The 27,616-nt window shown below is 46.6% G+C and overlaps 2 protein-coding genes and 2 long non-coding RNA genes across 14 annotated transcripts in view; 2 read left to right on the top strand and 2 right to left on the bottom strand.

Moving 5' to 3' along the window:
- Window positions 1-3,089, top strand: part of TCEA3 (transcription elongation factor A3) — a 50,626-nt gene extending 47,537 nt beyond the window's left edge. Inside the window, exon 3 of one of the 2 annotated variants that reach the window (XR_013406148.1) lies at window positions 2,939-3,089. The gene's annotated coding sequence lies outside the window, so the exon portion shown is untranslated. The remainder of the gene's footprint in view (window positions 1-2,938) is intronic. The other variant, XR_013406149.1, reaches the window with a different exon arrangement.
- The window catches only part of LOC144335361 (uncharacterized), a 40,119-nt gene extending 32,079 nt beyond the window's left edge, over window positions 1-8,040 (bottom strand). Inside the window, exon 1 of one of the 2 annotated variants that reach the window (XR_013406168.1) lies at window positions 7,950-8,040. This is a non-coding gene — a long non-coding RNA (uncharacterized LOC144335361). Of the gene's footprint in view, window positions 1-3,493; window positions 3,649-7,949 lie in introns of those variants that run through there. The other variant, XR_013406169.1, reaches the window with a different exon arrangement.
- Window positions 8,041-8,468: 428 nt separating this feature from the next.
- Window positions 8,469-11,085, bottom strand: LOC144335365 (uncharacterized). The gene is made up of 3 exons (XR_013406173.1): window positions 10,796-11,085; window positions 9,096-9,166; window positions 8,469-8,791 (listed from the first exon to the last, which is right to left on the bottom strand). It is a non-coding gene; the product is annotated as an uncharacterized LOC144335365 (long non-coding RNA).
- ZNF436 (zinc finger protein 436) lies at window positions 10,471-20,486 on the top strand. 9 transcript variants are annotated; one of them, XM_077990209.1, is made up of 6 exons: window positions 10,471-10,729; window positions 10,851-10,937; window positions 11,179-11,307; window positions 11,537-12,326; window positions 13,121-13,247; window positions 16,708-20,485. In XM_077990209.1, exons 4-6 carry the CDS (start codon window positions 12,294-12,296, stop codon window positions 17,955-17,957), a joined length of 1,410 nt encoding a protein of 469 aa, XP_077846335.1. In that variant the 5' UTR covers window positions 10,471-10,729; window positions 10,851-10,937; window positions 11,179-11,307; window positions 11,537-12,293; the 3' UTR covers window positions 17,958-20,485.
- The last annotated feature ends 7,130 nt before the right edge of the window (window positions 20,487-27,616 follow it).

Raw genomic sequence — 27,616 nt, forward strand, 5'->3', positions numbered from 1 at the left:
CCTCCTAGGTTCAAGCAATTCTCCTGTCTTAGCCTCCTGAGTAGCTGGGACTATAGGCATGAGCCATCAACCCTGGCTAATTTTTTATATTTTTAGTAGAGACAGGTTTTTGCCCTGATGGCCAGGCTAGTCTCGAATTCCTGGGCTCAAGTGATCCACCCTCCTCGACCTCCCAAAGTGGTGGGATTACAGGTGTGAGCCACCATGCCTGGCCTTGGCTTGCTTTTGATGCTGACAGGAACTTTCGGTAAAGCTAGAAACTTCTAGAAAAGCCTTGGGGAAGCTGTTGGGGCAACTACAACCCAAGTTCCTCATATACCCTGGACATCATTTACTTTAGAATTGGTTACTGTCTTCTTCCTTCCATCCATAAGTGCCTTCTCCTGTAGATGAAGCCGGGAAATAAACTAGGTACAGGAGTCTTCCACCGTCTTTGACTTTTATTTATTTATTTCTATTTATTTATTTATTTATTTTTGAGATAGGGTCTCTCTCTGTCACCCAGACTGGAGTGCAGTGGCACAATCTTGGCTCACCGCAACCTCCGCCTCCCAGGTTCAAGCGATTCTCCTGCCTCAGTCTCCTGAGTAGCTGGGATTACAGGCACGCACCATTACCACCAGTTAGTTTTTGTATTTTTATTACAGACAGGGTTTCACCATGTTGGCCAGGCTAGTCTTGAATTCCTGACTTCAAATGATCCACCCACTTTGGCCTCCCAAAGTTCTGGGATTTAGCCACTGTGCCCGGCTTCATCTTTGACATTTTTGTTTCTGTTTGAGACGGAGTTTCTTGTTGCCCAGGTTGGGGTGAAATGGCACGATCTTGGCTCACTGTACGCTCTGCCTCCTGGGTTCAAGCAATTCTCCTGCCTCAGCCTCCTGAGTAGCTGGGATTACAGGCCCCCGCCACCACACCTCGCTAATTTTTTTTTTTTTTTTTTTTTTGTATTTTTAGTAGAGACGGGGTTTTACCATGTTGGCCAGGCTGGTCTCGAACTCCTGACCTCAGGTGATCCACCCACCTTGGCCTCCCAAAGTGCTGGGACTACAGACGTGAGCCACTGCACCTGGTCTGTCTCTGAGTTTTAAAGTTAGATTTGGGATGAATCCCTTCCTTGGAAAGATCGAAAATCCTCTCACTGATGATACAAGACAAAGAGCTCATAAATGGCAGAGCCAGGACAGAGACCCAGGTCTTCTGCTTGCTATCATTGTGCTATAAGACATCCAGAGCTGGCCAGGTGCGGTGGCTCAAGCCTGTAATCCCAGCACTTTGGGAGGCCGAGACGGGCGGATCACGAGGTCAGGAGATCGAGACCATCCTGGCTAACTCGGTGAAACCCCGTCTCTACTAAAATAAAATAGCAAAAAACTAGCTGGGCATGGTGGCGGGCGCCTGTAGTCCCAGCTACTCGGGAGGCTGAGGCAGGAGAATGGCATAAACCCAGGAGGTGGAGCTTGCAGTGAGCCGAGATCGCGCCACTGGGCGACAGAGCGAGACTCCGTCTCAAAAAAAAAAAAAAAAAAGAGATCCAGAGCTATACACAGCGATCAGCCCCTACCTTCCAGGAAGTCACAACCTGGCAGGGAAAGAAACCATAGGCACAGATTTCCACAACAGATGGGATGCGATAAATGCCACATACATCTGAGGGACCTATATTATCCACAGACGTGCAGGGGGATGTTGCTTAGAAACCCAGATGTTTCTTAAACTTTAATACAGGTGAGAATTCACTGGGGATTGTACTGAAATGCAGATTCCAATTCAATGGGTCTGGGGTGGGCCTTGAGATTGTTCATTTCTTTCTTTTCTTTCTCTCTTTTTTTTTTTTTTTTTAAGACAGGGTTTCACTCTGTTGCCCAGACTCCAGACTGGAGTGCAGTAACACCATCATGGCTCACTGTGGACTTGACCTCCTAGGGTCAGGCGATCCTTCCACCTCAGCCTCTGGAGTATCTGGGGCTACAGGCGTGCACCACCACACCTGGCTAATTTTTTATTTTTTATAGAGATGGGGTCTCCCTATGTAGTCGAGGCTGGTCTCAAACTCCTGGGCTCAAGCAATCCTCCTGCCTCAGCCTCTCAAAGTGCTGGGATTACAGGCATGAGCCAGCGCACCCAGCTGATTTTTCATTTCTAACCCAATGCAGCTGGTCCACAGACCACACTTTGAGTAGGAAGGCCTTAGATGTCCAGATTTTTCTCTGTATTATCTAATCCTCCATCCAAATGTCTAGAAACCAAAAGCAGAACAAAAAGCAACCACTGTCAATTTAATAAGTCCAATAAAGGTTACTTTTGGGTGAGTTTTGTTTTGTTTTGTTTTGTTTCGAGACAGAGTCTTGCTCTGTTGCCCGGGCTGGAGTGCTCTGTCACCCAGGCTGGCGCGATCTCGGCTCACTGCAACCTCCATCTTCCGGGTTCAAGAGATTCTCCTGCCTCAGCCTCCCAAGTACTGGAACCCCAGTACTGGAACCACCACACCCGGCTAATTTTTGTACTTTCAATAGAGATGGGGTTTCACCATGTTGGCCAGGCTGGTCTCAAACTCCTGACCTCAGGGGATCTGCCCGCCTCGGCCTCCCAAAGTGCTGGGATTAGAGGCATGAAGCACCATGCCTGGCCTTGAGTGAGGCTTTTTTTTTTTTTTTTTTTTGGAGACAGAGTCTTGCACTGTCGCCCAGGCTGGAGTGTAGGGGCGCTATATCGGCTCACTGCAACCTCCACCTCCCGGGTTCAAGCAATTTTCCTGCCTCAGCCTCCCAGGCAGCTGAGATTACAGGCGCCTGCCACCACGCCTGGCTAATTTTTATTTTTTTTATTTTTTTTTATTTTTAGTAGAAATGGGGTTTCACCATGTTGGTCAGGCTGGTCTCGAACTCCTGACCTCATGATCCGCCCGCCTCGGCCTCCCAAAGTGCTGGGATTACAGGTGTGAGCCACCGCGCCCAGCCAACCTTGGGTGAGTTTTTTAAACGCGGCACCTTGGGGCGATTTTCAGTAGTCACAATCTAAATATCCATTGTGTTTCCTGTGTCATAGCATAGGGATTTAGAGCACAGAAAAAAAAAAAAAGAAGAAAACTGATCTTCACCCTCAATAACCTTACTGTTTACAAAGGAGATGAGTCAGATTAAACAGCAAAAGCTCAAGTCCACACATCTATACAGTATACATTCACATTCACAAAAGGACACAAAAGAGTATGAACAGGCTACAGACTGTCATCAGCAGGCGGCAAAACCCTCCCTGCAGGCCTTCCCGTGTCCACTCTGGATCCACTCCAATTCATGCTCTCCATAACAACTGACCGGAACTGGCTTTTCCACATCGTAAAACTGATCCTTAGAGTCTCCCACTCTACACTCCCATTTAAAACCCTCCTCCCCCCCTTCCCCCACCACTGCTCTTGGCAAGGTCTACAAGGCCCTGCAGGGCGGGCCTGTGCCTCACCCGCCCCCGCCCTTTTTGCTGCAATCACACTGGCCTTCTCTCAGTTCTTCACGACATGCTGTGCTCCTCCTTGTCACAGTCTTTCCACACGCTGTTGGCTGGAACACGTGGTTTAACCCCATCTCCTTCATAACCAGAGATGAAGAAGGTGCGAACTACAAGCGAGTTAGCATTCACTTCTGCCACCCAGGAGGGCCTCCGAGGGGAGGGGAGGTGCTTACCGTATGGGAGGAAAAAGACAAGGTCAAGTGAGGCGAAACAGGCAACATGCTTGGAATGAAAGAGCTCACCAGAATGTTATGGCCAAAAGAACTTGAAAATAGGCTGGGTGCGGTGGCTCATGCCTATAATCCCAGCACTTTAGGAGTCCAGGTGGGCAGATCACTTGAGGTCAGGAGTTCGACACCAGCCTGGGCAACATGGTGAAACCCCATCCCTATTAAAAATACAAAAACAAACAAAAAAATAGCTGGGCAAGGTGGCGCATGCCTGTAATCCCAGCTACTCTGGAGGCTGAGGCAGGAGAATCACTTGAACCCAGGAGGCAGAGGTTGCAGTGAGCCGAGATTGCCACTGCACTCCAACCTGGGTGACAAGAGCGAGACTCCACCTCAAACAAACAAACAAACAAACAAACAAACAAATAAAAACTTGAAAATGGAAGAATGGAAGATGGTTCAAGATCCTATGGCCAATTTGGGTGTCTTCAAAAGGTTCCAGGAACCTAAAATACGTACAGGATGAGAAGTCTTTCTTAGTATTTTCATCCAGACTACCAAATCTCTCATTAGCCCCGGTTTTTCTTTAGTTCGAGACTTACATTGCCAAATGCCTATTTGGATACCTCCTCGCAAGCACCCCACTGACCCTCTCAATACTATAATCCAGTTAATCTGAAACTGAACTCACATCTCTGTTTTTTAATTTAAAAATAATTTTTTTGAGATAGGGTCTCATCCCGTCACCCAGGTTGGAATACAGTGGTGCAATCACAGCTCACCGAAGCCTTGAGGATCAAGTGATCCTCCCACCTTTGCCTCCCAAGTAGCTAGAACCACAGGTATACACCACCACCCCGGCTAATTTTTTTTTATTTGTAGAGATGAAATCTCGCTGTGTTTTCCAGGCTGGTCTCGAACTCCTGTGCTTGAGTGATCCTCCCACCTCAGCCTCCCAAAGTGCTGGGATTACAGGTGTGAGCCACCATACCCCGCCATTTTGTTTGTTTGTTTTTTGAGAGACAGGGTCTCACTCTGTTGCCTGGGCTAGAGTGCAGTGGTGTGATCATAGGTCACTGCAGTCTTGAACTCATAGGCTTAAGTGATCCTCCCACCTCAGCTTCCTGAGTAGCTGGGACTACAGGCACATGCTACCACATCTGGCTAATTTTTTTTTTCTTTTGTCAGGCACAGTGGCTCATGCCTGTAATCCCAGCACTTTGGGAGGCCGAGGTGGGCAGATCACCTGAGGTCAGGAGTTTGAGACCAGGCTGCCAACATGTACTAAACATCTACTAAAAATACAAAAATTACCCAGTCACAGTGGCGCATGCCTGTAATCCCAGCTACTCAGAAGGCTGAGGCACAAGAATCGCTTGAACCTGGGAGGTGGAGGTTGCAGTGAAGTGCGACTGCACTCCAGCCCGGGTGACAGAGTGAGACACTGTCTCAAAAAAAAAAAAAAAAATCTATAGAGATGGGCACTCGGGGGAGGGGGGGTCTCCCTATGTTACCAAGCCTGGTCTCCAACTCCTGACCTCAAGCGATCCTCCCGCCTGGGCCTCCCAAAGTGTTGAGATCACAGGTTTGAGCCACTGAGCCACCGAGCCACTGCACCCCATGCATCTTTTCTTTCTTTGGTCCCCTCTTCTGTCTTTCCTATTTATCAGCTAATTCATTCCTTAAAACCATCTGTGACCCTTTCCCCTTGTCCTCTTCACTTATTTCCCAATTCTAGAGTCTCTCCCTTCACCAACCCTTATCTCCATTCCCATCACTGTCATCACGGCCTTTCAGGTTTTCTTTTTTTTCTTGAGATGGAGTCTCACTCTCGCCCAGGCTGGAGTGCAGTGGTGCGATCTCCACTCACTGCAAGCTCTGCCTCCCGGGTTCATACCATTCTCCTGCCTCAGCCTCCCGAGTAGCTGGGACTACAGGTGCCCGCCATCACGCTTGGCTAATTTTTTTTTTTTTTTTTTTTAGTAGAGATGGGGTTTCACCATGTTAGTCAAGATGGAGGTTTTCTTTTTTCTAGGACTGGTGCAAAGGTCTTCTACTGATCCCCCAACTCAGAGCACTATCTTCCCTGCATCTACCCTGCCTGGCTCTGAGCGTCATTCCCTGTCTTCAGCAGGTTCCACCAGCTATCAAAACTCAACTATTTGGTTTGATTTTCAAAGCTCTGTCTGCCCTCTGCCTTTTTTGGGGGAAGGCAGGGGGACCTAGAGGCTTTTATGTCTGACTGCGCCAATGGGCCCTTGCCCTCTGCTTGGCTTTGGTGGTTCATCGTCCCTGCTGTCCCTTATGCTCCAGGCTAAAGGAGATATTTGCCCTGTGTTTGAATACCCAATGGACCTTCTCATTTGTGACTGCCTGTATTGCTTCCTTTTCCCCAGCCGGATCCAAATCTTATCCATTCTTCAAGGCTCACCTCAGATGCACATCTTCTTATGAGGTCTCTAATCCCCTAGCAACGCGAGACGGTTCCTTAGAACTCCCACAGCATCGAGAAATTCTCGTAGCACACATTGCATTCAACCATCATGATGATGATGATGATTCCTTTAAAATTTTTGTATGACAGTGTGAGTAATATCTATTAATCACTGAGCATTTACTAGCTGAATATCTTGGGCACATTATACAATTTCTGCATGCTTCTAGTTTCATCGGTAAAACAGTGGTAATAAGAGCTCCTAGCTCAGAGGATTGTTGTGAGGATTCATTTAGTTAATACAAACAGAGCAGCAGAATCAGGCCTGACACATAGTGACTGATTAGTTGTTACTAATATTAGCTACGGTTGTTACTATGAGTGCAGGGTAGCACTTTACATTGATTGCCTCAATGAGCCCTCTGACCTCATGAACTAGGTTACTATTATTATACTCTTTTTAAAAAATTGTAGTAAACTACACATAACATAAACCATCTTAGCAGTTTTTAAAAATTTATTTTGAGACAGTCTCTGTCGCCCAGACAGGAGAGCAGTAGCGCAATCTCGGCTCACTACAACCTCTGCCTCCTGGGTTCAAGTGATTCTCGTGCCTCAGCCTTCTGAGTAGCTGAGATTACAGGTGCACACCACCGGGCCTAGCTAACTTTTGTATTTTTAGTGGAGATGGGGTTTCAACATGTTGGCCAGGCTGGTCTGGAACTCTCAGCTTCACGTGATCCACCCGCCTCGGCCTCCCAAAGTGCTCGGATTACAGGCATGTGCCACTGCGCCCAGTCCATCTTAATAATGTTTAACTATATAGCTCAGTAGGGTTAAGTACATTCATATTGTTGTACAACCAGTCTCTAGAACTCTTCATCTTGCAAACTGAACCTTTACACTCCTTAAATAACTCATTTCCTCCTCCCCTCAAGCCCTGGAAAGCACTATTCTACTTTCTATGAATTTGTATTATTTTAGTCTTTACAGACTGAGAAAACCAAGGTTCTGAGAGTAATTTTTTTTTTTGAGACGGAATACGGAATCTCACTGTCATCCAGGCTGGAGTACAGTGGCACAATCTTGCCTCACTGCAACCTCCACCTCCCGGGTTCAAGCAATTCTCCTGTCTCAGTCTCCTGAGTAGCTGGGATGACAGGCCCACGCCACCATGCCCAGTTAATTTTTGTATTTTTAGTAGATACAGGTTTCACCATGTTGGTCAGGCTTGTCTCGAACTCCCGACTTCATGATCCGCCCACCTCGGCCTCCCAAAGTGCTAAGATTACAGGTGTGAGTCAAATAATTTGTTTTTAGAGAAAGAACCTGGATTTGAACCCAGAGCCCAGGTCATGCTTTGAGCCACTTTGCAATATGTTCACCTCACAGAACATCTGTGATGTGTTTTCCCTCCCCCATAATAGTGATGGCCATGGTATGCCAAGGCCCTCCCCTGTACCATTCTCACATTTAGTCCATGCAGCAGCCCTGCAGTCGTTGTGAGGGGTGATGTCCTATTTCCCAGCTCAGTAGCTGGTATAGAATCGGGTTCAGTGAGTATGGGTCTGTTTGACGTCTTTAAGTAGGCGTCTTTAAACAATACTAAATAAGTTTGTATTGCATTTCTAATGCAATTGTCTATATTTAATGCAATTGTCTATATATTAATGCAATTGTCTATATACTTGGAAAATATTGATTCTTTTTGGAGAAAACCAGTTGAAATGTATGAGGTCATAAAGAGCTTCCCAATCATCTCTACTTCCCCCTCCTCTGCAGAGTCAATCTGCTCTCCTCACCCCAGGCCAGTCCCCGGGCCATCCCCCCATCTTTACCTCATCACTAGCATTGCAACTCACAGCCAAAGGCAGAGACAAACAGGCAGACAGGCAAGGGGACTAGGAGATTCTCCGTGCTCTGCTTCCTCCCCCTGCTGCTCCACCCCCACACTATTCCCTCTAGCCAAAACCAATCCTGACCAGCCTGGAACATGCTCTGGCCTTTCACGCCTCCGTGCCTTCGCACATGCTGTTCTTGAAGACTGGAATGCTTTCCCTCCCACCTTCTCCACCTCCAAACTCCTACAGTCTTACCAGCTCAGATGTCACCTCCTCTGTGAAGCCTCCCCGCCCCGCTCCCCGCCAGCTAGGAATCCACCCCCTCCTGGGTACAGACAGCACACCCCTTATTATAGCACTTGGACTGCAATGGCTGTTTGCAAGTCAGTGTGTCCCCCATGTCCCCAACTCCTTGTGCAGTGATGAGCCTTTATGCAGCCCAGGTCACTTTGATTTTCTGAGGTGCCCATCTGTCTGAAAATGAAGAGACGACAAAACAGGATGACACACATGAAGGCAGGTTTTAAAATGTTTAACAAATTAATGTTAAATACTATGACAATTGTGCTGCTCACAAGATAATTATAAAATTTATTAAAATGTAAGAACTTAGAGTGCTCCACAGGCACCGTGGCCTGGTAATAGAGTACAGGTTTAAGGATATACAAGGAGGGTCTTTGATCCCATCAGCCAGTGGAGCCGACATAATGTATAACCTTACTTAGAGATAAAGTCGAAAGCCTAAATTGGAGACCCTGGCCAAATGGCTCTTCTGGCCTCTTTCCCAGTGATGACAGGCTGTCCTGCTGCCTCTGCACATAGTAGGTACTCATTGTTTGCTGAATCATGGGAACGAATACAGCTTTCCAATTTGGTTACCAAAAACCCACATACAGTAAGTATTCCCAAGAAACACTGCAGTCTAGAACAATGGGGCAGGAAGCCACCTCCTCCTCCAATGACCCCAACCCTGAGTCCAGCTGAAGGCTGCAACAGGAAGCCCCTCAGCCACTGTCCTTCCACTCCCTCTTCCCCACTGCCCCCAGGGGCTCCAGATGCAGTCATGCTTTCCATCCGCTCCCAGCCTCTCTTCTCTTTCCAACCTCTAGAGGGTCCCAGGTGAAGAAAGGAAAAAGCACTTACAGAAGGAGGCAGGCAGCCAAGCTCAGCCCAGAGAGCCATCCTGGGCGCCACCCCGCCCCCGTCCCGCAGGCCTCAGGAATAAAAGAAACAGCAAGAAGACAAAGAAGGGCTTAAAGCACTGGGGCAAAGGGGTGGGGGGAAGGCCTAAGGAAGTTTACAAAGCAATCTGTCAGAGAAGGGATGAAAAGGGAGCCCCGCTGGGCTGAGGGGCTCAAGCCCTCAGCTCACCTTAGGCCCAGTTAGAAACCTGCAATTACTTCAGCTAGTCAGAAAGACTCCCCTCCTCCTCGCTCCGAGAAGTGTGATTATTAACCTCTGAACCAGAAGTTTCCCTGAGCGTGAAGCCTCAACTTGCTGGGGTTTTGGCAGCCCCAAGTACCTATGCTCTACTAGGCTCAGCACACCGCTCAATGGAGCCCACCAAACTGGCCCAACCTCTGTTGCGTCTGAATTTCTGGAAGAAACACAATGAGGATAAGGTCACCCACAGTTTCTCACAGCTATTGAGCCACTTTGATTTCCCAGATTTTCTGGGCTATCCAATATACCCACAAGCAGTTCTGGAAGTTTCCCTTACCACCAAAGCCAGGGTTCATAAAAAGTAACGGCTATCATCCAAGAGCGCACGCTCTGGAGCGCTTTAATCATCTCACCCACGTCTCACAACATCCTTAGGTATGATGGCCCTCATTTTAGAGAAAAGGAAATGGGCCTGGATTCAATGACTTTCCAAAGGATACACAGCCTGGATTCCGAACCAGGTCTGTCTGACCTTGAGGCCCACGCTCTTTCCACTGGGGATACCGCCTCTCAGGAATCCTCCAGGATTCCATTTTATATGGTGCTCGGATCAATTTTATTTTTACAGCCAGTCTAATTTAGCAGTGGGGGGCTGTATACTAACTTTAGTGATATTAATGTTACTAAGTCTGGTAACCCACTACAATCGGACCAGCCTCGGATCGATTTTAGATGAGGTAGGATGGTATAATTCTGTGACATCTGAAGAATTCCTAGCCCCACAGTTGCGGGTGGAAAGAGAAGGAATGGGAAAGTCTGCATTATGGCTGGGTCGGGTCCTTCTAGTTCTTTTTAAACACTTGAGTAATTTAATCATAAATGACCGGGCATTGGGAACAGGACACTCACTAATAAAAGCATGGCCTGGAGTTATGTTTGAAAAAAAATTTCAAGTTCCTCAGTGGGTGGATCTATCTGCAAAACAAAAGAAAGGCCCCTTTACCAGCCCAGGCAGAGAAGTCTCCCGTACAGTTAGAGACAACAGGCTTCCGGGCACGTAGCCAAAGTTCTGGGGATATTTATAACTTGAAGAGGGTGGGAGTCCCTAATAAGCTGCTATATTCTTTTTCCATCACTTCCCTCTCCAAGGCTACAGCGAGCTCGGAGCTCTTCCCCACGCAGAATGCCTGCTTTCCTTAGTGCTGGACTTCCATTGTCTAATTTCCTCATACTGGCTGGGGAAAGGGAAAGCTGCGAGTCCTCCCGTTCCGAGGAACTCCAGCTGAATGCAGTTTAGTTGCTGGTGGTTTCTTGGCCAACCTCTGTGGTCTCAGGGATCTGCCTATGAGCCTGTGGTTTCTTTGAGCTGCCTGCGAGTCTGACGCCTCGGGAATGTGAGTCTTTAGGATCAGCCTACGACATCTGGGTTTCGCCTGCAAGTCTACAGATTCGAGATCTGCCTGCGGGTCTGAGACCTCCGGGACCTGCCAGTGCTAAAATCTTTCTGAACGCCAGGTCTGAGAGAACGCTGCGGCTCTGGGATCCGTTCGCGGTCTCAGGTTTTGGAGACGACGATCTAGTGGATCTTTTGCGCGACAGGAGGTAAGTCTGTTCGTCCCCCACTCGGGTTTTCGGCTTCCTACCTTCAACCGAACAGGGACTACTAACATACTGAAGGCCCGCCCGGATCAGGGCCTCAGACGCCCAGGGTCCCTTCGGTGCGGGAGGCCGCCGGGAGCCCCTGTAGCAGACTACCCCTCGGGGACGATAAGCAGGGCCCGCCCCCGCCCAGGGGCCTGGCTATCTCCTCCTTACACGCCCTACACCGCCACCCGCTTCTGAGTTCCCCCAGGGTTTTCGCCTCCCCGCCGATGGACGCCACTCAGTCCGCCGCTCGAGGGGCGCCCTCTTGAGAAGGACGCAGTCGCACGCCCCTACAGGGTTAAAGCGCCGAAGCCGAAATACCGCCAGGGTATGCTGCCGACCGCACTCCCGAGTCGCCCGGGCGGCGCGGGGCCTCTCGGGAGTTGTATTCCGCACGGAGCCGCGCGGCCGCAGGCGCTGCTGGGAGATGTAGTGCGTGGGCGGGGCTCAAAGTTCCAGCTCGGCCTCCGAGTCTCCCCTGGGGAGTGGGCGGCTGCCGCTTCCCTCTCCAGCCTGTGCTGTCAAGCAGGGGCTAATTCTAGCTTTGCTCAACACAGACCGGCGTCTAAATTAGGCCTGACTTCGCAGAAAATAAGGCCCGACTCAAGAGAAGCTTCTAGGGACGTGAGGCGAAGCAGGGCAGCCTCCCTGGCTGAATCGTGCTGCAGTCTCCATGAGAAGAAAGCGAGAATACTCCGCCCTGACTGGGAGGACGTGCTTACTTCTTCACCCTTTTGTTCTTTTCCCTCCTCGGCTTTTGGCCTCTGGCTGGCTTTTGTACGCGGGAGTGGAACTCCAACTCCCGGCAGGCCATGGGGGCAGGCACAGGCGCACTAGAGGCTCTTGGCCACGCTGTGGGAGGCGGGCCTAGTGTTCCGCCTCTGATTGGTAGAGTGGTTCACGAACTTCGCTCGCTGATTGGCTGAGGCAGCTGCCGGAAAGGACCGGGCCTCGAGACGGCACAGCGGAGGCGTTCCCTGGGCTGGGCTGAGCGCCTCCTCCTGGAAACAGCATCGGTCTAACCCCCGGCGCGGGAGGGACCCAGCCAGGGGGCTGTCCTAGTAGATTCCGGCATTGCCTCCACCCCGCTGTGGCGGAGACACAGAGGGCGGGTCGCGCTCGAGGGTCAGGGAGGAGAGTGACCCGGCCCTGGTCCAGGGCCCTCCCTGCACGCCTTGGGGCCAGAACTCCAGCCCTGGGGAGTGGGCAGGGCCTGTTTTCCGTGCCTCACACCCTGCTTTTCGCCTCCTTCAGCGCTGTCTGCTAGCTGCTTTTCCTGCTCTCTCTCCCTGGAGGCGAACCCTTGTGCTGGAGATGGCAGCCACCCTGCTCATGGCTGGGTCCCAGGTAAGCCGGGGGTGGCTTCTCGGACCTTATCTCTTCTTACCCACCTCGTCCGGCGTTTCTCTGCTCTGCAAGTCCCTGTGGGAAATTCCCTGGGATTAGTAATTCGCTGGCTTCGATGTTCTGCCTCCAGGGGCCTAGTACCAAGCCAGTATTGTCACAAACAAGCATATATCGAACACCTGCTGTATGCCTTTAAATACTGGGGAGATAAAAGATGGACGAGATGGGCGCTACCTTTTGGCTCACAGTTCACAATCTATAGGGAGAAAGGCGGATCCACTTAAGCGTGGCACAACGTAATAAGTGCTCTATTTGCTGTAGGAAAAAAGTGCTGTAGTGTGGGAATCACTCCCAAGAAGTGGGAGTGATTAAGTCTATCTGGGGCATCCGAGGGGAGTGGAGTAGTGCAGAGGGGTAGGGGGCATTGAAGAACAGTTGGTACTGGAGCGGGACCTTAAAAAGCAGTAGAATTTCACTAGTGTGAGAAGGATATTCCAGGGAAAGAGGTACATTATGAGTAAAGGTATGGAGCAATGCAAGTGTCAGATAGGTCCTGAGAAAAGCACAGCCAGAGGATAAAGTTCCTGAGTGGGGCAGGGATAGCTGGCCATGGGACCAGAACAATCAGCTCATAAATTGCTGCCTTTACCACGTCTCTTTTTTGCTTGAATATTTCTTCTTTGGACTCTATAGATCACATTTAATATATTTTTCCTCCTGAATATTTCTAACTATGTTTGTAATTTCAAGAAGTCCTAAATACAGAATAGTAGGGAAGCGTTGTGTGATTTCAGGCACCTGTGACGTTTGAAGATATGGCCATGTATCTCACCCGGGAAGAATGGAGACCTCTGGACCCTGCACAAAGGGACCTTTACAGGGATGTTATGCAGGAGAATTACGGAAATGTTGTCTCACTAGGTAAGTAAGGAGTCTACCTTTCTTTGCCTCCACGTTTTTGAGATCATGTCAAAATGACTTGGTTATTTCAACGCAGCCTAGTGGTTTGATGTTTTAAAGCACTTAATTGCATATTGGCTTGACTTGAGTCCTCAGGCGGATCTTTGAATGTGGGAACATCCAGGTCATATTGTCTAAAAAGAAAAAAAACTGCTTCTGCACATTTTAGAAACGTTCAGATTTCTTGTGCCCTGAGTCATTTTCCAATCTCCAGCCTGTTTGTACAGATCACTGACCAAACAGGTCTGGCATAATAGTGCTTGCCAGAATATAAATGCCCCTATAAGTAGTGCTTTTACTCTAGGGTGCTAAAAAATGAGGGGATTCTAACCCAGGTTCATGGGAGGGCGAAAGCCACCTTTTTGTGTTTGTTTTGGCTTCAGAGCACTAGCTTTGACTCAAGTTCCTTAGCTGAGTAGGTTGCCATCTAGAAATGTTTCAGTGTTGATGATGATAGATTTCTAGTGTGTCAAATGCTGTTCCAGAAGAATGCTGCAATAGATCACAAATTCTATTCGAGAGGGCAGCTGATTTTTTTTACATGATCTGCAAGCCTGTCTTCTCTCTTTGCTGTACTTTGGTCTGGGTGTAACTAGAATAAACAGTATATTCTTGAGCTGAACGGTCTTTTGACTCACTCTGCCTCCTGTCAAGACTTGACAGACATTAGCAAGCGTGTGTGGGTCACTAGGTCATCTGCCACTCATTAGGACTAATCCTTTTTTTGAAATCTTTATTCCCATAGCCTTTCTCAGAACAAAAGGCAACTCTGAGGGCTTTCCTTTTTAACTTGAGCTTTCTCTGATATCCCTAGTTTCTTGAATCCTTTCCTTATAAAAGTAACTATAAATAGTTATCTACCCAGATCTATTGCAGTCTGTAACCCAAATATTCCACTTAATCCAACAAAAGCAAACAATGACAATCATTTAAAAATGTGAATTTACATTTCTATAGTTTAGCCCCAAAAGCACTTGTTAGAAGCATGGAAGCACCAAAAACCTGGTTTTTTGTCCAAATAAGTTTGGGAATGGGAATGGGTTTAAAAATGATTACAAGACGACCTTTTTCTTTTCTTTTTTTTTTTTTTTTTGAGATAGGATCTTGCTCTGTTGCCCATGCTGGAGTGCAGTGGCATGATCACAACTCATTGCAGCCTTGACCTCCCAGGCCCAGGTCATCCTCCCATCTCAACTTCCTGAGTAGCTGGGATCACAGATGTGTACCACCTTGCCCAGCTAATTCTTTTTATTTTTTTTTAATTTTTTAATTAAAAAAGATTTTTTTCTGAGACAGAGTCTCACTCTGTTGCCCTGACTGGAGTGCGGAGTTCAAGCGATTCTCCTGCCTCAGCCTCCCAAGTAGCTGGGATTACAGGCACATGCCACCATGCTCAGCTAATTTTTGTATTTTTAATAGAGACAGGGTTTCACTATGTTGGTCAGGCTGGTCTTGAACTCCTGACCTCAAGTGATCCACCCACCTCGGCCTCCGAAAGTGCTAGGATTACAGGCATGAGCCACCACACCCAGCCTCTTTTTATTTTTAATAGAAGAGAGACCTCCCTGTGTTGCACAGGCTGGTCTCAAACTCCTAGGCTCAAGTGATCCTCCTGCATCAGCCTCCCAAAGTGCTGGGATTAGAGGCCTAAGCTACTGCATCTGGCCTTATAAGGCCTTTTTACCTTAGGATTCCTTAGAACCTTTAGTGTGTTATTAGGCATTGTGAATTTTGAAGGAAACGATATTGTATGTACCATTTACCAACCTAGTTTATTCATGAACCCTTTTCTCCTGAAATGCATACTTTCTTTCTGAAGAGTGTACTAAGAAACCCAATTTGGAGAATGCAGTGTCTGGTATAAAACTTCTTGTAGACAGTGGTTGTGTATTTTGATTTTCATTTGAAGACTGCATGTGAAATAGACAATGCCAAGAACGTTCTCAGCCAGACATCTTTTTTGCCTTCTTCAACCTTCCCACTTCTATGTTCATTAAAAGGTCACTGAAAAGTAGGAAGTGACATTTGTCAGTCACTTTTCTGTCAACTATGACATAGGTAAAGATTCATTTTTCTCCATGTTAACATAGTTGGTTCTGGCTGGGCACGGTGGCTCATGCCTGTAATCCCAGCAGTTTGGGAGGCCGAGATGGGCGGATCACCTGAGGTCAGGAGTTCAAGACCAGCCTGGCCAATATGGTGAAACCCCGTCTCTACTAAAAATACAAAAAAATAGCTGGGTGTAGTTGTGGGCACCTCTAATCCCATCTACTCGGGAAGCTGAAGCAGGAGAATCGCTTGAACCCAGGAGGCGGAGGTTGCAGTGAGTGAAGATCGCGCTATTGCACTCCAGCCTGGGCAACAAGAGTGAAACTCTGTCTCAAAAAACAAAACAAAACAAACAAAACAACCGTAGTGAGTTCTTAGTAAATATTTCATGATGCTACTAATGATGAAGGCTTGGCAAGTTAAAAAATACACACTCACAAAATATCTGGATTCTTGCCTTTTAGATATTCTAATTTAGAGTCTCATATTTTCTGCTTCCAGTTTTCTTTCAAAACACGAGGAATATATATAGTTTTCTTTTCTTTCTTTTTTTAAGAGACAGGGTATCGTTCTGTCACCCAGACTGGTGTGCAGTGGCACAATCACAGCTTATTGCAGCCTTGAACTCCTGGGCTCAGGTGATCCTCTTACCTCAGCCTCCTAAGTAGCTGGAACTACAGTTGCATGCCACCACACCCACCTAATTTTTTAAATTTTTTGTAGAGATAGGGTCTCCCTATATTGCCCAGCCTGGTCTTGAACTCCTGGCCTGAAGTGATCCTCCTGACTTGGCCTCCTAAAGTGTTAGGATTACACGCGTGAGCCACGGCACCTGGCCTGTGTAGTTTTCTTAAGGAATCATTAATTACAGCGATACAGAACATGAATTTTGACAGACCTGAGTTTGAATACTGGCTTTACCATTTACTATGGCGTTGAACAAGTTAATTCATTTGTCTGGGTCTTGGATTTCTCATTAATGAAGTAGAAATAATCACAATTCCTGACCCTCAGAATAGCTATGATAAAGAATATAGTAATTCATATAAATAATTTAGGCTGGGCACAGTGGCTCAGGAGTTCAAGACCAGCCTGACCAATACGGTGTAACCCTGTGTCTACTAAAAATAAAAAAATTAGCTGGGCGTGGTGGCATGCACCTGTAGTCCCAGCTACTAAAGAGGCTGAGACAGGAGAATTGCTTGAACCTGAGAGGCAGAGGTTGCAGTGAGCCAAGATCATGCCACTGCACTCCAACCAGGGCAACAGAGTGCGACTCTGTCTCAAAAAAAAAAAAAAATTTAATATAGTGCCTGGCACATAATAGGTAATTTTTGTTCTTACTAGCCTTATTGTTTACTTTTTATTACAGATTTTGAGATCAGGAGTGAGAACGAGGTAAATCCCAAGCAAGAGATTAGTGAAGATGTACAATTTGGGACATCTGAAAGACCTGCTGAGAACGCTGAGGAAAATCCTGAAAGTGAAGAGGGCTTTGAAAGCGGAGATAGGTCAGAAAGACAATGGGGAGATTTAACAGCAGAAGAGTGGGTAAGCTATCCTCTCCAACAAGTCACCGACCTGCTTGTCCACAAAGAAGTCCACACAGGTATCCGCTATCATATATGTTCTCATTGTGGAAAGGCCTTCAGTCAGATCTCAGACCTTAATCGACATCAGAAGACCCACACTGGAGACAGACCCTATAAATGTTATGAATGTGGAAAGGGCTTCAGTCGCAGCTCACACCTTATTCAGCATCAAAGAACACATACTGGGGAGAGGCCTTATGACTGTAACGAGTGTGGGAAAAGTTTTGGAAGAAGTTCTCACCTGATTCAGCATCAGACAATCCACACTGGAGAGAAGCCTCACAAATGCAATGAGTGTGGAAAAAGTTTCTGCCGTCTCTCTCACCTAATCCAACACCAAAGGACCCACAGTGGGGAGAAACCCTATGAGTGTGAGGAGTGTGGGAAAAGCTTCAGCAGGAGCTCTCACCTAGCTCAGCACCAAAGGACCCACACAGGTGAGAAACCTTATGAGTGTAACGAATGTGGCCGAGGCTTCAGTGAGAGATCCGATCTCATCAAACACTATCGAGTCCACACGGGGGAGAGGCCCTACAAGTGTGATGAGTGTGGGAAGAATTTCAGTCAGAACTCCGACCTTGTGCGCCATCGCAGAGCCCACACAGGAGAGAAGCCGTACCACTGTAATGAATGTGGGGAGAATTTCAGCCGCATCTCACACTTGGTTCAGCACCAGAGAACTCACACTGGAGAGAAGCCATATGAATGCAATGCTTGTGGGAAAAGCTTCAGCCGGAGCTCTCATCTCATCACACACCAGAAAATTCACACTGGAGAGAAGCCTTATGAGTGTAATGAGTGTTGGCGAAGCTTTGGTGAAAGGTCAGATCTAATTAAGCATCAGAGAACCCACACAGGGGAGAAGCCCTATGAGTGTGTGCAGTGTGGAAAAGGTTTCACCCAGAGCTCCAACCTCATCACACATCAAAGAGTTCACACGGGAGAGAAGCCTTATGAATGTACTGAATGTGAGAAGAGTTTCAGCAGGAGCTCAGCTCTTATTAAACATAAGAGAGTTCATACAGACTAAGTCCTGTAATTATGATGGCTGAGAAATGATTCATTTGAAGATACAATTTTATTTGATATCAATGAACACCCTCAAGACTGAGCGGCTTTTATCATACTCTTGTAGTAGTTGTGGGCCACAATTTAAACCATTAGAGATGACAAGCCATTTGAAATTCTGACCCTCAGCTTTGGGAATGTTATCTCCTCCAAAATGGTGATTTTTATTCACTCAGTGGGTTACTTCATTAAAATCAGCCCCACAAGTAACTGGAAAACGGAAGACCAGGGGACAAATGCTGGTGAATGCCCAGGCTTGGAAATGGAGTAAATCTTTCAATGTTATTTTCTCCCATCCTTGGCCCAAGGAACTATGCTAAGTGAAATGTGGGACTGTAATAGGGTGGTCATGGCTGCTTTGGAAAAAGGCAACTAGAGACTCTGCCTGAATTGCCACACCTATTCACACACCATAGTAGTTGGGCACACACATCTTCCCCTCCAAAGGGCTTTTTCCTTGAGTTGCTCATGCATTTGTATCTTTTCCATCTTCCTGAGGGCAAGATTTTGCACGATGAAGGCAATGATTGTAACTTTTCTCCTCACTGTTTCTAATTAGCTCATTTAAAACTTGCATCTTTGTGAAAGCTAACTGAAGATACAGTTGGAAAGGAAAAACAAGACACAGGTTTGGGGACCAAGGACCCATCAATGATGGTGACTTTAGCAGAAGATGCCCACAGTTATTACTGCCATTAATCAGATTTATGAATTTTCTTTGGGGATCACTATAGGGAACATTGCAGGGAAAATATCTTCAAGGAAAGATAGGACCATCAGTGACAGTTAAGTTTAAGGAGCAAGTGGAATTGACTCCTTCAGGGAAGGAATCACAGAGTCCCTTCCCAAGGAATGTAGGTCGTTTCTGTGTTTTTCCCTCTCTAATGTTTAAGATCAACTCTTCCTATCCTGCTAACTCTAAGATTTGATAAGGGCCACATCCCAGTGTTTATCTTAGCTTGCATCAGGGCATGTGTATGTACAGTAATGTGTATTCCTGTGGTTTTTCTAATAGCAGAAACTGAATTTACAGAGACTTAGCATGTTCTTGGGTGATGTGAGTCATGTGACAGAAGTATAAACATAACTCCAATGTGAGAAATGTCCTTTTTTTCATTATGAAAAAAATTTAAACACTAGTGCTTTAGTGTGCACTCTCCTGTAAGGTCTGTCTTTGTTCAGAGCTAAGCACTTGTTTGTATGTGTTTGTCAATTGTGGAAGATAATGACCAGACAAATAGGTCAATTGTCCTATTCTCAGAATGAATTATCTTCTATGGCAATGAAGAACTCTTTGGCTTAGAAGGAATTAACAAACCTCGGTAGGAATGTATTTCCATCCTCCCACCCTACAGATATAAGTGGTTAAAATAACAGTTCACCCAATTTAAACCCAGTAGTGTCCGTTTTCCTAATCTCAGTCCAGGTAGGAATTAAGAAATATCTCAAATGTTGATGCTTATCCAAGCATGTTGGGGTGAAAGGGAATTGGTGCCCAGAAAATGGGACTGGAGTGAGGAATATCTTTTCTTTTGAGAGTACCCCCAGTTTATTTCTACTGTGCTTTATTGCTACTATTCTTTATTGTGAATGTTGTAACATTTAAAAAATGTTTTTGCCATAGTATTTTGGGACTCGGTGTTAAAGGAGCCAGTGGTCTCTCTTGGGTAGGGTATTATAATGAGTTATTGTGACCCACAGCTGTGTGGGACCATATCACTTGTTAATAACACAACCTTTAAAGTAACCCATCTTCCAGTGGAGTTCCTTCATGTTGCCACTCCTTTTTAAGGACAAACTCAGGCAAGGAGCATGTTTTTTTGTTCTTTACAAAATCTAGCAGACTGTGGGTATTCATATTTTAATTGTCAGGTGACACATGTTCTTGGTAACTAAACTCAAATATGCCTTTTCCCATATATGTTGCTGATGATTGTAATAAATGTCAAAGTTCTCCTGTTGCTTCTGTGAGCCACTATGGGTATCAGCTTGGGAGTGGCCATAGATGACAGCATTTCCATGACCTAACTGTATTTCACCCCCTTTTCCTTCCCTACTGTTCTTGCCCCACCCCAACCAGTTCCTGCTGCTGCTTTTGGCTTCTTAGAGGTGAAGGGCTCAAAACAAGGCTTCTAAGCACGCAGCTATCTCCGTACATGAACAATCTAGCTGGGAAACTGAAAGGACGAGGGCCACCCCAGCTGTCTCCTCTCTTTCTGCCAATTGTTGCCCGTTTGCTGTGTTGAACTTTGTGTAGAACTTATGCATCAGACTCCCTTCACTAATGCTTTTTGCATGCCTTCTGCTGCCAAGTCCCTGGCTGCCTCTGCACATCCCGTGAACACTTTGTGCCTGTTTTCTATGGTTGTGGAGAGTGAATGAACACATCAGTATGTAGAACAGTTTTCCTCATGGTATTGGTCACAGTTATACTAGTGTTTGTATTATTCTAACTATATTCTATAATTAAAAGTATAATTTTTAAAGTCAGCAAACCTGAGAATTATTTTAGTAATCCAGCACTGATTCATATAATGGCTTTTCATCAGATTCATTAAAATCGGGCATGACTGTCTTTACACTGATGCATTTTGTCCAGATGTACAGATATTTTACACAGATGTTCTTGTAGGCATTTAGGAGTGTAGTATCTTGAGCCCTATGGTTATTGCCATATCTTGGGAAGATGAAAAAACCCGAGTAGTTTTTTATGAAGAAATACTATGCTGGTGATAAAAGCCACATGGAAATATTTGGTATGGGTGACTCATTAGCTTTGGGGGAGGAAAAAAAATCCAAAAAGAAAAATGAGAGAAGGCCTTGTTGCTTTAAGGAGATATTTTGGAGTATTCATTAAGAATACTAAGTCTTCTGGGTGCGGTGGCTCACGCCTGTAATCCCAGCACTTGGGGAGGCCGAGGTGGGTGAATCACCTAAGGTCTGGATTTCGAGACCAGCCTGGCCAATATGGTGAAACCCCATCTCCAGTAAAAACACAAAAATTAGCCGGGCGTGGTGGCTTGTACCTGTAATCCCCACTACTCAGGAGGCTGAGGCAGGAGAGTTGCTTGAACCTGGGAGGCAGAGGTTGCAGTGAGCCGAGATCACACCACTGTACTCCAGCTGGGTGACAGAGCGAGACTCTATATCAAAAAAGAAAAAAAAAAAAACTAAACTAAAACAGTTTCTACCACACTAGGATTGAGTTCCTAGAACAGATACCTCTTAGAAACAAAGGCTGTCTATTCATGACATAGTTGTACAGTCTGCCTAAGGCTGTGATTAGGTATTACCAGGGTGTGGCCACAATTTTCAAATTACTTACAAGTAATTTTCTCTCAATGAAATCTTTTTTAAAATGGACAGCCAGCCTAGGCAAAGGTAGGGATGGAAGTGCTTTATATTGGGGAAAATATAAATACGAAAGAAATGTTTTTAATTCTGTAGCCAAGACTTGCAAAGAAGAGAAACTTCATCAAACCCCCCCCCCCTTTTTTTTTTTTTTTTTAAGACAGAGTTTTGCTTTGTCACCCAGGCTGGAATGCAGTGGCGTGATCACAGCTCATTGCAGCCTCGACCTCCCCAGGCCCAAGTGATCCTCCCCACCTCAGCCTCCTGAGTAGCTGGGACCACAGGTGTGTGCCACTACACCCAGCTAATTCTTTTTGTTATTTTTTTAGAGATGGGGTCTCCATGTTTTGCCCAGGCTGGTCTCAAACTCTGCGGCTCAAGTGCTCCGAGTCAGCCTCCTAAAGTGATGGCTTACAGGTGTGAGCCACCATGCCTGGCCTCAGAATATTATTTAGGCTACTCTGGGCCTCTCTGCTTATGGGTGAGCCCTGCTCTGTCTATAGAGCAGCCAAAAATATATATACATATAAACTCTTAGCCGGGTGTGGTAGCAAGTGCTCCCAACTACAGAGGCTGAGGCTGAGGCTGAGGCTGAGTTTGAGGCTGCAGAGCAAGACCTCATGTCTTAAAAGCAAAAACAAAAACAAAAAACTAGGCCGGGTGCGGTGGCTCACGCCTATAATCCCAGCACTTTGGGAGGCCGAGGCGGGCGGATCACGAGGTCAGGAGATCAAGACCATCCTGGCTAACACAGTGAAACCCCGTCTCTACTAAAAATACAAAAAAATTAGCCGGGCGTGGTGGCGGGTAGTCCTAGCTACTCAGGAGGCTGAGGCAGGAGAATGGTGTGAACCAGGGAGGCGGAGCTTGCAATGAGCCGAGATTGTGCCACTGCACTCCAGCCTGGGCGACAGAACAAGACTCCGTGTCCAAAAAAACCAAACCAAACCAAAACAAACAACAAAAAAACCTCTTCTTACTACATGTTCAGCATTTTTCATTGCTGGGAAGGAAAGTTAAGGGAAAATGCTAGTTCACCTGGAGAAGTATAGCTCAAGAGCCTCCCTCTAAGAGTATTTGATATGTTAATATCTTGCCATTGTTGTTATTATTGAGCAAATTTCCTTCTGTGTGAACTGTTCTCTAAGACCCTAGAGGTAGGTTAGGACTGTGTTTCCGGGCCATTAGGACATCACTGAGTGCACTGAAATGATAATTTGTTAAGTGGTTCCCTGGTGTTGTAGAAGTTAGTGTAGCTCCCAGAGGAGTTCCCAAGCCCTGGGAGAAACTGACTCTTTGGAAGCAGTTGTTAGATACCCACCTCTGCGGTAGAGTAGCAGATGTGGGCTCTGCTTATCAATAGGAGACTTCGATCGTTAGTGAAAAACAGCTGAATTAATGAGAGAAAATTACCCTGTAATGATCTAAAATGGGTCCATGGGAAATCCCATTGCATAGTCTGTTTTTCTAAATGCTTCATTCCCAAAGTTTATATCATTTTCAGCTTCTCTAAAATGCTTTTATTTTGTTTTTCCTTTTGGGTAAGATTGAGAGTGATGACACCAAAATCTGGCAGAGTTTCACACCAGCCCCTGCAGCTGCTTTCTGGACAGCTCCGCTTGGAAATTACCCATCAAAGCATGAACAAAATAACAAAACTAAGTTAAAAAATTATAATAGGAAATTACCCAGACATCTTGAAATCAAACCCTGAACTCAACTTGCCACGTTTTCCCCTACTCCCTGCCTGCTTCTCCTGTTTCTAACTCAGTCATTGCCCACTTATCCAAGCTAGAAACTTGCCCCGTTCCTTTAGCCACCCTCCCCAAATCAGTAACAAATATTGTATAACTATTTATCCAGTCACGCCCATACCACCTCCTAAATAGTTCTCAGATCCTTCTGCCTCGCTCTCTACTGCCACCACTTACCACGTGACTTCCGGCAATTATTTAGCTTTTCTGTTCCTTGGATTCCCCATCCGCAAATGGGAGTAATTATGTCTACCTCATAGAGTTGCAAAGATTAAATGAGATCACGGGACTCAAACTATTAGCAGCAATTATTCAGACCATCACTGGGCCATATCTCGCTTACTGAAACGACCTCCTAATGAGTCTCCTCTTTTCTATTTTGATTCCCATCAGTCTGTTCTCCCTTTCTGCTAGAACAATCTTTCTGAAAGGAAAATCCCTTTATGCCACTCTTCTGTGTAAAGCCCTGTCATGCTTCCCATTGCCAGCAGCAAACAGTGAACCTCCTTTGGTGTGATATCTGAGGGGGTCATTCATGATCTGGCCTCTGTCTCTCTCCCCAGCTCTGGTTCCCTCCTCTTTTCCTGAACTTGCAACACTCTAAGCTGCATCTCTTCTGGCCAAGTCCTACTCAACCTTCAGGTCTCATACCTAACTTGCTCTAGGAAACTTTTCCCAATCCCATAAGACTGGATCAGGTGTTCCTTTTCTGTTTTCCCTGGGTTTATCCCAATCAAAGCACTTTATCCTTGTTTTGTAATTGCCTGCTTACTTTTTTGTCTCCTCCATTAAACTTTGATATCTTTGAAGAAGTCACTGTCTTGTGCATCGTTGTGTCTTCAACCCCCAGCAAATGTTTGGGGTAGAATAAGCAGGCAACAATAAAATAAGGAGAATACATATAAATGTTATTCCCTTCATATTTCTGATTGTCACCACACCAAGCTACTCTTTTTTTTTTTTTTTTTCTAGAATCTCACTTTGTCACCCAGGGTGGAGTGCAGTGGTATGATTTCGGCTCACTGCAACCCCTGCCTCCCAGGTTCAAGCTGATTCTCATGCCTCAGCCTGCTGAATAACTGGGATTACAGGGCACCTGCTGTCACGCACAGCTGTTTCAGTATTTTTAGTAGAGACAGGGTTTCGCCATGTTGGCCAGGCTGGTCTCGAACTCCTGGCCTCAAGTGATCAGCCCACCTTGGCCTCCCAAAATGCTGGGATTATAGGCTGTGAGCCACCGCGCCCGGCCGGTACTCATTAAAAGAACTGTAGAATTTCTTTTTTTTTTTTTTTTTTTTGAGACGGAGTCTCGCGCTGTTGCCCAGGCTGGAGTGCAGTGGCCGGATCTCAGCTCACTGCAAGCTCCGCCTCCCGGGTTTACGCCATTCTCCTGCCTCAGCCTCCCGAGTAACTGGGATTACAGGCGCCCGCCAACTCACCCGGCTAGTTTTTTGTATTTTTTTAGTAGAGACGGGGTTTCACCGTGTTCGCCAGGATGGTCTCGATCTCCTGACCTCGTGATCCACCCGCCTCGGCCTCCCAAAGTGCTGGGATTACAGGCTTGAGCCACCGCGCCCGGCCTAAAGAACTGTAGAATTTCTGTCATTAGTGCATCTGGTGAGGCTTTCTGGAAAGAAGAAGGCGGCTTCCAGAAGTAATGTGAGCCATCTAAGACCCTCCAGGTAAAGGCTCTCACTCTGTCACCCAGGCTGGAGTACAGTGTCACAAACACAGCTCACTGCAGCCTTAACTTCTGGGCTAAAGGGATCCTCTCACCTCAGCCTTCCCAGTAGCTAGGACCACAGGCATGCCACCATCATGCCCAGCTAATTTTGTTTTTTATTATTTATAGCGGGGGGTCTCCCTATGTTGCCCAGGCTGGTCTTGAACTCCTGGGCTCTAGGGATCCTCCCGCGTCAGCTTCCCAAAGTGCTGGGATTACAGGAATGAACCAATGCACTTGGCAGAGTATGCTATTAAAGGAACCAGAACATAAAGAGGAGGAGTCTGGGATTGGGGATAAAGATTACAAGTAAATGAAGTCATTTAATAAAAATTCATTGAGCACCACCAGGCATTCTGGCTCACGCCTATAATCCCATCACTTTGGGAGGCCAAGGCAGGTGGATCACCTGAAGTCAGGAGTTCGAGACCAGCCTGGCCAACATGGTGAAACCCCATCTCTACTAAAAAATACAAAAATTAGCTGGGCGCAATGGCAGGCACCTATAATCCCAGCTACTCGGGAGGCTGAGGCAGGAGAATCGCTTGAACCTGGGGGGCGGAGGTTGCAGTGAGCCAAGATTGGGCCACTGTATTTCAGTCTGGGTGACAGGGCGAGACTCCATCAAAAAAAAAAAAAAAAAAAAAAAAAGCCAAGCGCAGTGGCTCATGCCCATAATCCCAGCACTTTGGGAGGCCGAGGCCAGCGAATCATGAGGTCAGGTGTTTGAGACCAGCTTGACCAACATGGTGAAACCCCGTCTCTAGTAAAACTTAAAAAAAATTAGCTGGGTGTGGCCGGACGCGGTGGCTCACGCCTGTAATCCCAGCACTTTGGGAGACTGAGGTGGGCGGATCACAGGTCATGGGATCACGGATCATGGGTTGGGAGATCGAGACCATCCTGGCTAACATGAGGAAACCCCACCTCTACTAAAAATACAAAAATTAGCTGGACATGGTGGCGGGCACCTGTAGTCCCAGTTACTTGGGAGGCTGAGGCAGGAGAATGGTGTGAACCCGGGAGGCGGAGCTTGCAGTCAGCCGAGATCACGCCACCGCAGTCCAGCCTGGGTGACAGAGCGAGACTCCGTCTCTAAAAAATATTAAAAAAAAAAAAAATAGCTGGGCGTGGTGGCGCATGCCTGTAGTCCCAGCTATTCAGGAGGCTGAGGCGGGAGAATCACTTGAACCAGGGAGGCGGAGGTTGCAGTAAGCCGAGATCGCACCACTGCCCTCCAGCCTGGGCGACAGAGTGAGACTCTGTCTCGGAAAAAAAAAAAAATCATTGAGCACCACCTTATGTGCCTGGTATAAAACTGAATGAGACAAAGATTCTGCCCTTGCTGAATTTCTGTTTTTTGGGGAGAGGGACAATAAACCAAGACATATATAACGTTAGCTGGTAACAAGTGTAATGAAGACAAAAGAGACTGCTTTTAGAGGAAGTGGTCATGGAAAACCTCTCTAAAGAGGTGACATTTGAGCACATCTCTAAGACATCAGGGTATCTGGGGTAAATGTTCTAACTACTCAGTTTATTGAAGAGCAAATGTGAAGATGCTTAAGCAGCAGTTGGTATGCTGGAGAAACCACCACCAGGAGGTCGCTATGAGTGGGGTTCAGTGAGGAAGGGATCACATGGCAGGAGATAAAAATCATCTTTAGTCATTTAGTTTGAGGAAACTGTTACATCCAAACATATATTCATATGCCCAGCAGGCAGCTGGAAATATGAATTCAGAGCTCAGGACCAAACGTGGTACTGTAAAGAAATGGGAGGCTAGGAGCAGTGTCTCACACCTGTAATCCCATCACTTTGGGAGGCCAAGGCGGGCGGATCACTTGAGGTCGGGAGTTCTAGACCAGCCTGACCAACATGAAGAAACCTCATCTCTACTAAAAATACAAAATTAGCTGGGCATGGTGGCGCATGCCTGTAATCCCAGCTTACTCAGGAGGCTGAGGCAGGAGAATCGCTTGAACCTGGGAGGCGAAGTTTGCAGTGAGCCGAGGTCAGGTCATTGCACACTGCACTCCAGTCTGGGCGGCAAGAGCGAAACTTCGCTAAAAAAAAAAAAAAAAGAAAAGAAAGAAAGAAATAGGGAATAGGCCAGGCACGGTGGCTCACACCTGTAATCTCAGCACTTTGGAAGGCCAAGGAGGGTGGGTTGCTTGAGCCCAGGAGTTTGAAACCACCCCGGACAACATGGTAAAACCCCATCTCTACAAAAAAAAAAAATTGTTTTGAAAAATTAGCCAGGCATGGTGGTACACGCCTGTAGTCCCAACTACTTGGAGGGTGAGGTGAGAGGATTGCTTGAGCCTGGGAGGCAGAGGTTGCAGTGGGCAGAGATTGTGCTATTGCACTCCAGCCTGGGTGACAGGACCCTGTATTAAAATAAATACATAGAAGGAAAAAAAAAGAAATGGGAATAGCTAGCGTCTGCATGGAGATGATAATACTAGTGAAACCATGCAAGTGAATGAGATAGCCGTGGCAAAATGTGAGAACAGTTGTCAGGGATGAAGTCCTGGGAACACCAACAGATAATGACAGGCAGAGGAGAGGACCTACAAAGACATATTACAGAGTCTAGAGAAGAACCAGGAGAGGAGAGTCACAAGCCAAGGTCATGGCACATTTCAAGATGTTCAAATGCAGCAGAGATATCTCATGAGATACAGTACTTGAAACTCATGAAAACTGTTAAGTACAAGGTGTTGTTATCACTATTAATGATAATTAGAGAGCACCTCTAATGGATTTTTTTTTTTTTTTTTTTTTTTTGAG

This window comes from Macaca mulatta, chromosome 1 (genome assembly GCF_049350105.2).
Source record: "Macaca mulatta isolate MMU2019108-1 chromosome 1, T2T-MMU8v2.0, whole genome shotgun sequence".
NCBI lineage: Eukaryota > Metazoa > Chordata > Mammalia > Primates > Cercopithecidae > Macaca > Macaca mulatta.